The sequence below is a fragment of the Arachis hypogaea genome, chromosome 13, assembly GCF_003086295.3.
Source record: "Arachis hypogaea cultivar Tifrunner chromosome 13, arahy.Tifrunner.gnm2.J5K5, whole genome shotgun sequence".
NCBI classification, from domain to species: domain Eukaryota; kingdom Viridiplantae; phylum Streptophyta; class Magnoliopsida; order Fabales; family Fabaceae; genus Arachis; species Arachis hypogaea.
Window position 1 is genome coordinate 123,334,436 of NC_092048.1, and position 12,223 is coordinate 123,346,658.

The 12,223-nt window shown below is 37.7% G+C and overlaps 1 protein-coding gene across 7 annotated transcripts; it reads left to right on the top strand.

Moving 5' to 3' along the window:
- Positions 1–753: 753 nt before the first annotated feature.
- On the top strand, positions 754–12,010 carry LOC112733091 (probable inactive ATP-dependent zinc metalloprotease FTSHI 2, chloroplastic). Of its 7 annotated transcripts, none has more exons than XM_072212427.1 (16): positions 1,000–1,906; positions 3,453–3,747; positions 4,268–4,662; positions 5,188–5,249; positions 5,376–5,499; positions 7,701–9,293; positions 9,499–9,671; positions 9,890–9,991; positions 10,085–10,249; positions 10,404–10,544; positions 10,631–10,789; positions 10,899–10,984; positions 11,095–11,173; positions 11,279–11,401; positions 11,492–11,548; positions 11,639–12,010. In XM_072212427.1, exons 6-16 carry the CDS (start codon positions 7,931–7,933, stop codon positions 11,813–11,815), a joined length of 2,625 nt encoding a protein of 874 aa, XP_072068528.1. In that variant the 5' UTR covers positions 1,000–1,906; positions 3,453–3,747; positions 4,268–4,662; positions 5,188–5,249; positions 5,376–5,499; positions 7,701–7,930; the 3' UTR covers positions 11,816–12,010. The 7 variants fall into 7 exon arrangements, with proteins under 7 accessions (XP_025637743.1, XP_025637747.1, XP_072068528.1 ...); XM_025781959.2 differs by having other exon boundaries at positions 4,388–4,662; XM_025781958.2 differs by having other exon boundaries at positions 754–1,906; positions 3,453–4,662.
- Positions 12,011–12,223: the final 213 nt, after the last annotated feature.

Sequence of the window (12,223 nt, forward strand, 5' to 3'; positions counted from 1 at the left end):
GTGGTTAAGAGATTTAAAGGATAGTTCAAGTTGGAAAAAAGCTTTGTTTTTATTTCTGTATTTCTTTTTTTCATCTTGAAAAATAAGTTTGATGAAAGATTTCGAACATTTATTCTTTTTCTTTTTTTTTCAATCAACAAATAAATAAAATCAAGGGTCAAAATAGTAGTTTTTTTAAATCTGTAAGTTCCTCATTTTTTTATGCACTGGGTCTTTTAAATTTTATAGACTTTCATTAGCATTGAAAAATGATAACTTATATTTTTGTAAAATAATTTTTTTATCTAAGAAATAAATTATTTTAACATAATAAATCAAAGAATTTTTACATAAATGATATTAGTTATGGTTCTTATTTATGTTTTATCTTTTAAATTGTGTCGTTTATATGTTTAAATTGTATTTGTTGTCGTATAACTTATGAAGTTGAATATGATACAATATACTGTAAGGCAGGATTTCTTTAGCAAATTCTAAGTGCTCATCAAATAGTATGCTGACATTTAAATGAATGTTTTAAAAAATAAGAATAGAAAGAATGAGTATAAATTTAGTCTTAATTAAAAAAAAATTACAAATTATGATGAATTAAGAAATGATACTTATATATTTTAAGTAGTGATAAAATAAATAAATTTTTTATTTTTAAATAAAAAAAATTGAACAACAAAAATATTTTTATTAATATAAAAAATACAATCTAAAAGGACTGAAAAAAGAAATAGAAATTTTCAATCCGTGCACGGGTCTTCTGATGCAGGGATCTTCTGCTAGTATATATAAATAGAGCGTAGACCTTGGTTGTGACTATAGTGATGATAGTAGACTCTTCCCTCGCCCGTACTCTTTCCTTAGTTATTCCTCACTCCGCCATATACCCACCGCGCACCACCACCGTAATCATCAACAGCCACCTTAAAACACAATCCTCTCTAGTCTCTTCTTTACGCGCACACACAAGTCTTTCCTTCTCTTTGTTTAACTTATAAATTCCTATTTTCTTTCTTCTTTTTACACTACTTTATTATCGTTCTAGATTTTGCGCTTGAATTGCTAGTTTTCAATATGTTATGCTACGGAAGTGTTGGTGGTTTGGTATTTGGATTTAGTTTCCGTGAGTCCATTATACATATATAGAATGTAGTGGTTAATGCTTTACTTTGTGTACGTTACATATGAACCAAGTATACAACTCTCTGTACATGACACTTGTTTTGGATTTATGTGTTCTCAACATGGTTTAAAAACTAGACCAGGCTAACCGATGAAACCAACCAAGGTTCTAAAAATCGGTTCGAACTGGCCGGTCGAACCGTAAACCGTTACAAAAACGAATCGATTAAATGCAAAAACCGCAAATTTTGAAAACTGCTATTGAATCGTCGAACCGGTCGGAAACCGATCAGTCGAATCGAACCGTGATTCAGCCGGTTTTTTGAATTGGGAAGCAAACGGCGCCGTTTCATTGATTCTGAATCAATGAACCCTAACTCCTCCACTACTCGTCTACTCCATTATTAGTCCAGTCTCCACAGCCCTAGCCTCCAGAACTAGAACGCGCTAGCCACTCTCTGTCTCTCACACTCAATCCACAGCTCCTGGTCCTCCCTTACTTCCGTCCAGCCACCGCCTGCTACCGCCGCCGGCGGAACTTCCAGCTTCGAAGAGCCACTGCCTGCTCCCTCACTTCCCCCTCATCGCGCAGCAGCCGTCGCAACCTTCCTTCCTCTCCATCGCGCAGCCACCGTGCGAACGTGGAAGCCTCAGTCGCGCAGTCACTGTCCGTCGGCGCCAGCTCTGTTCCACTGCAGCCACTGCTTGTTCGAAGGCCGTTCGAAGCCCATTCGAAGGTGAAACTTGTGGTGTCTCCCTCTTGCGTGCTCTGTTCAAGATTTCTAGCTTCTAGGTAATTTTTTTAGACTATAATTGAATAATTTGTTGTTACTGTGAAGTTCTGTGAATTGTGAACCGTGAACTGTGAGCTATGTCTATGATTTAGATTTTTGATTTTTCTGTGAACTGTGAACTGAACTGTGAACTTTGCTCATTGAATAATTATGAATAATTATTGTTAGTTAAGTTGTGAATTTTGTTGTTGTAACTTGTTACTAGGTTGAATTATTATCGAATAATTTTGACTTATGAGATTATTGGGTTGGAGTGATTTGCTGTGGGTTCCTGTGAACCTGTGATTTTGTACTTGTTAATTCGTTAAATAGTTGTTGTGATTCTTGCAATTGAGATTATTGGGTTGTTTTGCTCTTCTCAAATTGTTAATTTGCTAAATTGTTGCTGTTATTGTGATTCTTCATTCTTGAGATTGAAATTGTCTTTGTTTTTTGTTATTGGGTTGCTGGATTTTCTATTTGGATTTTGTATTTGTTGGTTCGTTAAATTGTTGCGATTCTTGAAAGTTGAAATTGAAATTATTGGGTTGCTTTGTTCTTATCAAATTGTTAATTTGCTAAATTACTGGTGTTATTGTGATTCTTGAGATTGAGATTGTCTTTATTTTTTGTTATTGGGTTGCTGAATTTTGTATTCAGATTTTTTGTAATAATAATTGTTGAAACATTGATTAATTGTTGGTTCTAAACCTTGTTGTTGATTGCTTGAAGCATGATTAATTTTTGGAGCATTGATTAATTGATTAGGGTAGGGTTGTGTTGTGTCGTTCCAAGATGAATATGATTGTTTTGCACTTTTGCTTTGCGATGCTTGCTGATTGTTATTTGATCTCACCGCATTTCAGCATTTGATCAATGAAATATTTTGCAAACATTCAGTTTTTGGTTTGCATTTCCATATATTGACTTGGATTTATACTTTACTAAAAGTTGTCCAACGGAAGAAGTCAAGCTGATCTCATGAAAATTCCAAATGACTAATAAGATTGAATGACAAACTTGGATCAATTGGATGTTGGCATTTTATGTTTGGTTGGTTGTTTTTGTTATTTGACTTTTGAGTTTGTATTTGAATGAGATCATAACATTATAGTTTATGTAGTACTTTTAATTTGGATGATATTTTAAAGTTTATGTTAGAATATAATTATGTTTTAATATGTTTATTTATATTTTATTTATTATTTTATTATAAAACGGTTTTTTCGATTCAACCATGGTCAAAACGGTTGAACCTATGAACCAGTGAACCAGTAACTAGAGCGGTTCGATGACTGGTTCGGTTTTTAGAACCTTGAAACCAACTCAATCGGGAACCGGTGGCAGTACTAGTTCGGTCCAAGAAAAAAACCATTTAAAAAAATCGTTTCAAAACTATTGAACCGACTAGAAATTGAACCGGCGCTGCTTTGATATTTCATTAAAAAAAAGAAAAAAGAAAAAGGGTTTCTGAAGATAGAAGTGCAGAAACCAGTCTCTCTCTCTCTCCCCTCTCTCCCCTTTTATCTCACTATCTAAGTCTCAGCTCTTTCTTGAAATCCCTAGCCTCCATCGCAGCGCCGTGCGTCTCACTGTCGCTGCCAAGTTTGTCGTGGCCGTTCGCCAATCCTCTTGGTTCATCGTGCTCGAAGGCCCTCCCCTCATTTGCCCAACGCCAGCGTCTCCGGGTCCTAGCAAAGCAGCTCTTCGCCCCATCGTTAGTCCGTTAGCTGTTCGTTACCAGCTCGCCAGTGTTCGCCACTAGCTCTCTGTTGTCCGTTGCCAGCTTGCCAGTGTTCGTCGCCAGCTTCCTGTCATCTGTCGCTCTCCCTTAAATCTCTGCTCACTGCCCTCGCCAAAGGTAATGTCTCGAATGCTCAGTCAGTGCTTAGCGCTGGTTCTTGGTTGATGGCTTTGCTTACTGCTCGATGATAAATTTCAATTTTGATGACTCTGTTACTGGATTACTGCTTGATGACTCTGCTAAAATGCTAACTATTGCATATGTGAGATAAGTTTCATTGTGGCATAAATATGGTGGTAATTTGAAGGATATAAATAACTTCAGTGAATTCTTATTTGATTTTTGAAGATATGTGGAAATTAATTCCAATATTTGACAGTAAATCTATATATGTTGATAAATGTATTAATGTTATGAAAATCGGACCGGATCGGCCGGTTGAATCGAGAATTGGCAATGTCAATGGTCCGGTCCTGTGCCAAAAACCGTTAATTAAAAAACCGGATAAAAACTGCTGAACCGGCCGAGAACTGGCCAGTTGGACTGGACCGGAAACCGGCCGGTTCTTTTAAAACGGCGCCGTTTTGCTTGATTCTAATTAAAAAAAAAAAAAAAACTACATGCGAGACTGCCCCAGTGCCCTTCGCCGTTTCCCCCAACCCACACCAAAATTAGGGCCTTCAGCCTCGGCCCTCACTCCCTCAGCCTTTCAGCCTCACTCTCTCAATCCCCACGCTCACCTCGTCTCCTCCCCCAGCACGCACCACGCAGTCGCAGCCATTGAGACTGAGCCACTGGCCACGCACCCTCCTTCCCTCACGCACGGCGCCGCCCTTTCTCTCTCAGCCCTCTCTCTGTCTCTCACCAGCCACCGGCGAAGCTCCTCGTTCGACTGACGATGGTGACGACCGACGACTGACGACTGATGACTGACGCTTCTCTGCTCGTCCGGTGGTCTTCTTCTTCTCTGTTAGCCCCCGCCACTGCTCTGCTCTGCTCTTTTCTCTGGTCGTCGTCTTCTTCTCTTCTCAGGTAAATAATTAATTTTATTAATTAATTAATGTTCTGATTAGGGAGAAATTTTGATTATCAGAACTTCTGATTAGGGGTGTGGGTGTTGATTTTGATTATTAGAATTCTGATTAGGGTGTTGTTTTTTTATTACTAGAACTTCTGAATATTAAGGGTGTTGATTATTCTTCTGTTTAGTATTTTTTCTGATTTGTTACTTGTTCTTTTTTACTTGCTCTGATTAGTATTATTGGAACTTCAAATTATTACTTTTTTTTTTTTTTTGTTCCTCATTTAGTTGATGTGTTTATTGTTCTTCCTGTTTTATTATAAGGTTTCTGTCTTTCTGATTTGCTGATTATTTGTTGGTGTTTTTTAATTTTTGTTGCTGATTTATTCGATTTCTGGCTTTAAATCATTGATAACATTTGTTATGCTTTACCATTATACAGTAGCTCCTCGAGTAATTTTTACTCAGTTTAGTTTCTGCTAGAATGGTTCATTGTTAGCTGACTTTGTTTATTTATTTATTTATTTTTACTTCAGGTATGGTGTGAGCAAGCAAGACGAGGCTTTTAAGGCAGAGATTTGTGATATATATACGCCGAGTGAGTGCTTTTTTTTTGTTGACTTGTTGCTTGTTACGCAGGCCTGGGTAGTGATAATGATTTTGGCTATGTGGGTTATGCATCACATGATTCATTTGCTTGTTTTTCTTTTCCGATGGTTAAAAGGTTTGTGTCCTCTCTCCTTCCTCCTGGTGATGAGGAACTTAAAGGTGATGAGGTTGATAGGATAATCAGTTTCAAGAATTCCATAGGGATTGATGACCCAGATATAGAAGCTATGCATATGGAGGTATTCTTGTCTTAATTGTGGACATATATGTGGAAAAGGATTATTCTTTTTCTCTTATTTTGGAGTGAAATCAGTTTTACATCTTATTAGTTTGGTGTTTGTTGACTGAATCAGATTGGTAGAAAAATCTTGAGGCAAAGGTTATAATTATATTTTAGGATATTTATTTATAATTTATTTATTATTTTATTTTAAAACAGTTTTTCAGGTTGAATTACGGTTAGATCGGTTGGATCAGTGAACCTGTGAATCAGTGATTAGAGTGGTTCGATGACTGGTCCGGTTTTTAGAACCTTGAAATATATAGACCACAATAAATTAAAACTTTGTAAAAATGAATTATGGCATGATGCTGATCAATATGGATTATCTTGGTTTAATGTTGCTGAATCGAAATTATATTGTTTTACTAAGATTTTGAGGATCACGTTCTAATAATTAACCTTGCACAGTAACTAAGTTTTTAATAGAATTTAGAGGTGCTGAAATTTGGGTTGGCAGGGATAGAAACTAGAATTTACCTGTAAATTTATTTCATGTTTCCAGCTGAGTTCAACTGCAAAGTAGACAAGTGTGGGGTCAACAGAACCTAAGTTCAGATTGTGGATATGTCACTTTATGATATTCGAGAATTATGTAGGGAAGTAGTAGTTTTGCGTATTTAAAAGAAATATATTTTAAGTTGAAAATTAGCTCTAAGTAAATTTGTGCATTATAATGAGGAAGTTTGTGTATTTATAAATGATAACTTTAGGCACCAGTTTTATAGATTTTCTTGGGTGCAAGTTTTTGAAATAGTTTTAGATATATAAGGTGAGATGGTCGTTGACATGGTATGGTATGGTATCGAAGGCTAAATCAAAACTTCAACCCTTGTCATTTTCGTTCTAAGTTGGAGTATATTATCAATATCAACAAGCTTAACAAAGGTTATATGGGTTAAGTACGATTTTGGTTCTTAGGGTAGGGGCTGAAAATTTTTTTTGCCATCGACCTTTTTTTTGCTATAAAATGGTCCCAAAGGTTTCAATTTGTTTTAAAATCGTCCTTCGGACGAAAATGTCCTTCCCAAATGCAGAAAAAAGAAGGAGAATGCAGAAGCAGCATGCAGAAGCACAAAGTAGAAGTAGTGAAACAACAACAATGAAACAACAACAACTAGAAGAAGAACACTAACAACAACGATGGATAATGAAATCAAAGCAACAACGAAAGCAAAATCAGAAAAATTAAAGAAAGAAGGGCTGCGGGGTGGTTGGGAAGGAGATGCTGCGGCAGTGAACTGCGAATCGCGAGGGGAGGAGAGATGTGGTGGTGGTGGTGGTGGCAGGTCGCGTGGAAAGGGTTGCGGCAGTGGTGGCGACGTCGCGAATTGCGACGAGAACGACAATGCGGTGGTGGCGGCGGCGTGGGTGTGTGCTGAGGAAGAAAGGAGCGGCGGCGGCGGCATGGAGATTCCCCACTCCATCACAGGCAACGGCACGGGGGTGCGGCGGTGCCACCTCCCCCCCCCCACTCTCTTTCTTCACCCCTCGTCGTTCCCTTTCTTTTTTTATTTTATAATTTTTTTAATTAGAGGTAAAATGGTAATAAAAATAAAAAATTTAGGAAAAATGATGATTTTAAAACAAACTGAAAGCTTCGGGACTATTTTGTAGCGAAAAAATGATTGGGAACGAAAACATTTTTCAGTCTCTACCTTAAGAACAAAAATTGTACTTAACTCAATGTTATATTTTAGTATGTTTATTTATATTTATTATTTTATTATAAAACAATTATTCTGGTTGAATTGGTTAGATCAATAAATTAGTAAATTAATAATTAGAACAGTTTAATGATCGGTCCGATTTTTAAAATTTTGTTTCGGATAAATTAATTTCTAAAGAAAAAAAATAATAATAAAGTTCTTTGGAATGATAGATGTGGACATATTATCTCCAAATTAGCCCCTATGATTAGGATAGAAAGTCTTAATTTGATGACTAGGATAGGAAGTCTTAATTTAAATTAATTTGTTTACGTATGTTATTATAAAAAGCTTCATTGATATTTTTTTTTTTTAGAGATTCATCTGTCCGAAATATAAATTTTTAGAGATATATTTGTCATTTTGCTCTTTTATTTTTTACCGTTAATTTGATTTGGTTGATTTTAATGGTTGAGATGAAACAATTGATGCTGCCAATTTTTTTGTGAAGGATCCACCCCTGAATTACAAGCTCGTAATTTACTCATTCGCCCTCAGTGACTGCATGACATTTATCCAAAGAGAAGACAACTGAGAAAACCCTTCTTCAGAACTCCGAACTGAACTTGCTCTTCATCATCGTCTTCATCATCTTCAATGGCAATGGCAACACCTACATTACCAACTATCAACCTAATGTAGCATAATACCAATACCCCTTTCTTTTTGCGTAACACTCCCATGTCTTCCCCTTTCCTCCTTAGTTATTCTCCTTCCTCATCTCCCTTCCCACAATCCCTAAACCCCAAATTCAGAACCTTTCCCAGACGCCTCAATTCCACTTCCATTGTATCATCCCAAATTCAAACACCAGAACCCGAAAATGACGACAACAAAGATAAAACTCGCAACAAAAACCTCAATTTCCTCAAGCTTACAGTGACCCTTACCGTTATCTCTGCTTCCCTGCCACAAGCCACCACCCTTGCTGCTGAATCCGCCGTGAAGGGAAAGAAAAGGGCACCCAAAAAGGCCGAAGCTTTGACGCTGGAGGAGCTGAAGTCATGGGCTCAGGGTCTTCCAGTGGTCTCTGATCGTCTTCCCTACAGCGACCTTATTGAACTAAAGAAGGCTGAGAAGCTCAGACACATAATTAAGCCCGGTTCTATAAACTTGAGGCAAAAGGCCGAACCAGTTCTGGTGGTTCTAGAAGACTCTAGAGTGTTCAGGACGGTTTTGCCATCGTTTGAGACTCATAGGAAGTTTTGGGAATCATGGGATGAATTAAACATTGGTTCTTTGTGTATGAATACATACACACCACCCCTTAAGAGGCCTAACTTGCCCCTTCCTATATGGGTAAGGGGTCCGGTGCTACCTGCTATTGAAAAGTTTATGCTTAAGCTTGCTGAGAAGAAACCGAAGATAGAATCCAAGAAGGCGAAAGAGTATAGGGAGATGAGGATGGAACTTAAGAGGCAGAGGGAAGAGGAGCTGAAAGCTATGAGGGAAGAGAGGAAGGAGTTGGAGAGGGCCAAGAAGGCGCAGAGGAAGGCTGAGGAGAGGCGGCGAAAGAAGGAGATAAGGAAGAGGAAGTATCAGGAGTCATTGATTCGGGCAAGGGATAATTATGTGAGGATGGCTGATCTTTGGTATGATTTGGCAAATAATCCTAATGTTGTCAATGCACTTGGCTTGGTTTTCTTCTACATTTTCTATAGGATTGTGGTGCTTAATTATAGGAAGCAAAAGAAGGATTATGAGGATAGGCTTAAGATTGAGAGAGCTGAGGCTGAGGAGAGAAGGAAGATGAGGGAGTTGGAGAAGGAGATGGAGGGTGTTGAACGTGATGACGATGATGAGAGTGAGCATGAGAAAGGGGAGGAGCAGAATGATTATTTGAAGATGGCAAAGCAGTTTATGAAGTCGGGGGCACGCATTCGGAGAGCCAAGAACAAGAGTCTTCCTCAGTATTTAGAGAGAGGTGTAGATGTGAAGTTTAGTGATGTTGCAGGGCTGGGTAAGATACGTCTTGAATTGGAGGAGATTGTCAAGTTCTTTACTCACGGGGAAATGTACCGAAGGAGAGGAGTGAAAATACCAGGTAACTCCAGTCAACACTTGATAATAGAATGCATTAATTTGAACTGCCTTAGCCTTAGGGAAAGCCTGTTTGGTGGTTCGCATACAGTTTGTTCTTACAGGTTCTACGTTTTTCATTTAACATAAAGAAAGAAGGAAAGAGTAAAACACAATTTGCTTATGTTTTATACTTGATTTTCTAAACGTTGGATTGGTCACATTATCAGGTGGTATACTTCTTTGTGGCCCTCCTGGGGTGGGAAAGACATTGCTGGCAAAAGCAGTGGCTGGTGAGGCAGGGGTTAATTTCTTCTCTATTTCCGCTTCACAATTTGTGGAGATATACGTTGGTGTAGGGGCATCTCGTGTGCGAGCACTTTACACGGAAGCCAGGGAAAATGTACGTGATTGTTTCGGCTTTGCCATTGTGCTCTTGCTTTCTTTAGAGTAAAATAAGACCTTGTTTCTTGCAATTCTTTTATTTATTTGCATCGAGCAGATAGTAGTCTATTGTTTCCAATCATGCTACACTTTTACAGAATCACCTGAAATTTACCTACTTTCTTCTGCTTTAGTTTTTGCATTCAATTGCCAACAATTTTCTTCAATCTTTCTCAGGCTCCATCTGTTGTCTTCATTGATGAGCTGGATGCTGTGGGAAGGGAGCGTGGCTTGATTAAGGGTTCAGGTGGACAGGAACGTGACGCTACTCTCAATCAGGTTAAACATGGCACCACTTAACTTTCCAACTGCTTTCGTGAAGTAAAAATGTGTAAAGATTGGTTGATGTTTACTATTTACTGAATGTTCCAGCTCTTGGTGTGCTTAGATGGATTTGAAGGAAGAGGAGAGGTGATCACTATTGCATCCACCAATCGACCAGACATTCTGGATCCTGCACTTGTGAGACCTGGTCGGTTTGATCGAAAAATATTTATTCCCAAGCCTGGCCTCATTGGTCGCATAGAAATTCTAAAGGTTGCTCCTCTACTATGTTACATCTGTGGTTTTCGGCTTCAGGCTTCAGTTTTCTCAAGTATACAATACTGTTTATGGTTATCCTTTCAAAACTTGGCTATTGTGATTTTAGACTAATCTTTCTTCCTTTCCCTTCCTTGTGATACTTTGATAGGTCCATGCTCGTAAAAAGCCAATGGCAGAAGATGTGGACTATTTTGCTGTTGCTAGTATGACTGATGGCATGGTTGGTGCAGAGCTTGCTAACATAGTTGAGGTTGCTGCCATCAACATGATGAGGGATTCAAGGACTGAGGTAATATCTCCTATTGAAAAAGATTTAATAGTCAGACCACCAATTGTAGCTTGCATACTTTTATTTACTGCATTTCACTGTGGCAGATTACTACTGATGACTTGTTACAAGCTGCACAAATGGAAGAAAGAGGAATGCTGGATAAAAAGGAGAGAAGCATGGAGACTTGGAAGCAAGTAGCTATTAATGAGGCTGCAATGGCTGTCGTAGCTGTGAACTTTCCTGATCTTAAAAATATCGAGTTTGTATGGAATTTACACTATATCCATTTTGTAATTGACATAATCTCACCTTATCTGATTGATTGTTGGTGGAAAAAATTGACATTTTAGCTTTATGTTGCTGTTGATGCAGGTCACAATTGCTCCCAGAGCTGGTAGGGAATTGGGTTATGTGCGGGTGAAGATGGATCCTATCAAATTTAACGAAGGAATGCTCACGTATGGATTCTTTGCTTAGATCAATTAAACTGCATTACATTGCACTATTACAGAATTGTGTTTAGAGCCTTTCATTGTTTCTCTAATTTATAACTACTAATGTCATGCAGTCGACAATCTGCCCTGGATCATATTACTGTTCAACTAGCTCCCCGTGCAGCTGATGAAATTTGGTTTGGGAGTGGTCAAGTAAGATAAAATTCTTACTTGCTTTCCTCAAGTTTCCTCAGTCCTTTTTATTTGCTTCATTGGTTCTTTTTGGTTGCTGTTTTAACTTGTTTTATAATATTTCAGTTGAGTACGATATGGGCCGAAACTGCAGACAATGCGAGGTCCGCAGCAAGGATATTTGTTCTTGGTGGGCTTTCAGAGAAGTACCACGGAATTACCAATTTCTGGGTGGCAGACCGGATAAACGTATGGGTTCTCTCTCTCAAGTCTCAACTTCAATTTTCTCATTGCAACCACATTATTGAAATAACACACTTTGTTGCATTTCGTTGTCAGGACATTGACTTGGAAGCAATGCGGATTGTGAACTTGTGTTATGAACGCGCAAAAGAGGTATGCTGTGATTGATGAACAATTTCAACAAGTTCATTTCATTTCTTGTTGATTAATAAGAGCGAGCTTGCTTTGTTTTTGCATAAACAGATCCTACATGAAAATAAAGTGCTGATGGATGCAGTGGTGAATGAACTTGTTGAGAAGAAAAACATAACAAAACAGGACTTCTTTCATCTGGTGGACTTGCATGGCTCCATAAAACCAATGCCTCCCAGCATTCTTGACCTTAGAGCTGCCAAGCAGAGAATTCCAACAACTTCGTAATGATGAAAACCAGACAGCTTTGAAGAGCAACTCTTAAGAAATGGCACAACCAATTTTTAGACTAGTTTACTTTATAGTCATATTTATTGTACGTTATATAAAAAAAATTATTTTATAAAAATTATGTTAAAAATTAAATTTTTAATGTATTAAATACATAAAAAATATTAAAATTTTTTTATTATATTTTTAAAATATACTCTTAGAATACTAGTTAAATCCATAGAATATAATTAATAATTAATTCAAAGCTCATTATTTCTGGCCGTGTTAGTAACTTGAGCGGATTTTTCTTAGTGCTGGGAGTTTTGGGCGGCTCGGAATCCAAAGTTACAAAAGCCAACACTTTTTTATTTTTATCTGAAATCAACACTTCATTAATTTATTTATTGCATTTTAATGATTGTA

Coding starts and splice junctions, on each gene's coding strand:
- LOC112733091 (XM_025781958.2), top strand. CDS start 7,931: ATGTCTTCCCCTTTCCTCCTTAGTTATTCTCCTTCCTCATCTCCCTTC. Junction 11,402..11,491: donor GGGTGGCAGACCGGATAAAC/GTATGGGTTCTC, acceptor TTTCGTTGTCAG/GACATTGACTTGGAAGCAAT. Junction 11,549..11,638: donor GTTATGAACGCGCAAAAGAG/GTATGCTGTGAT, acceptor TTGCATAAACAG/ATCCTACATGAAAATAAAGT.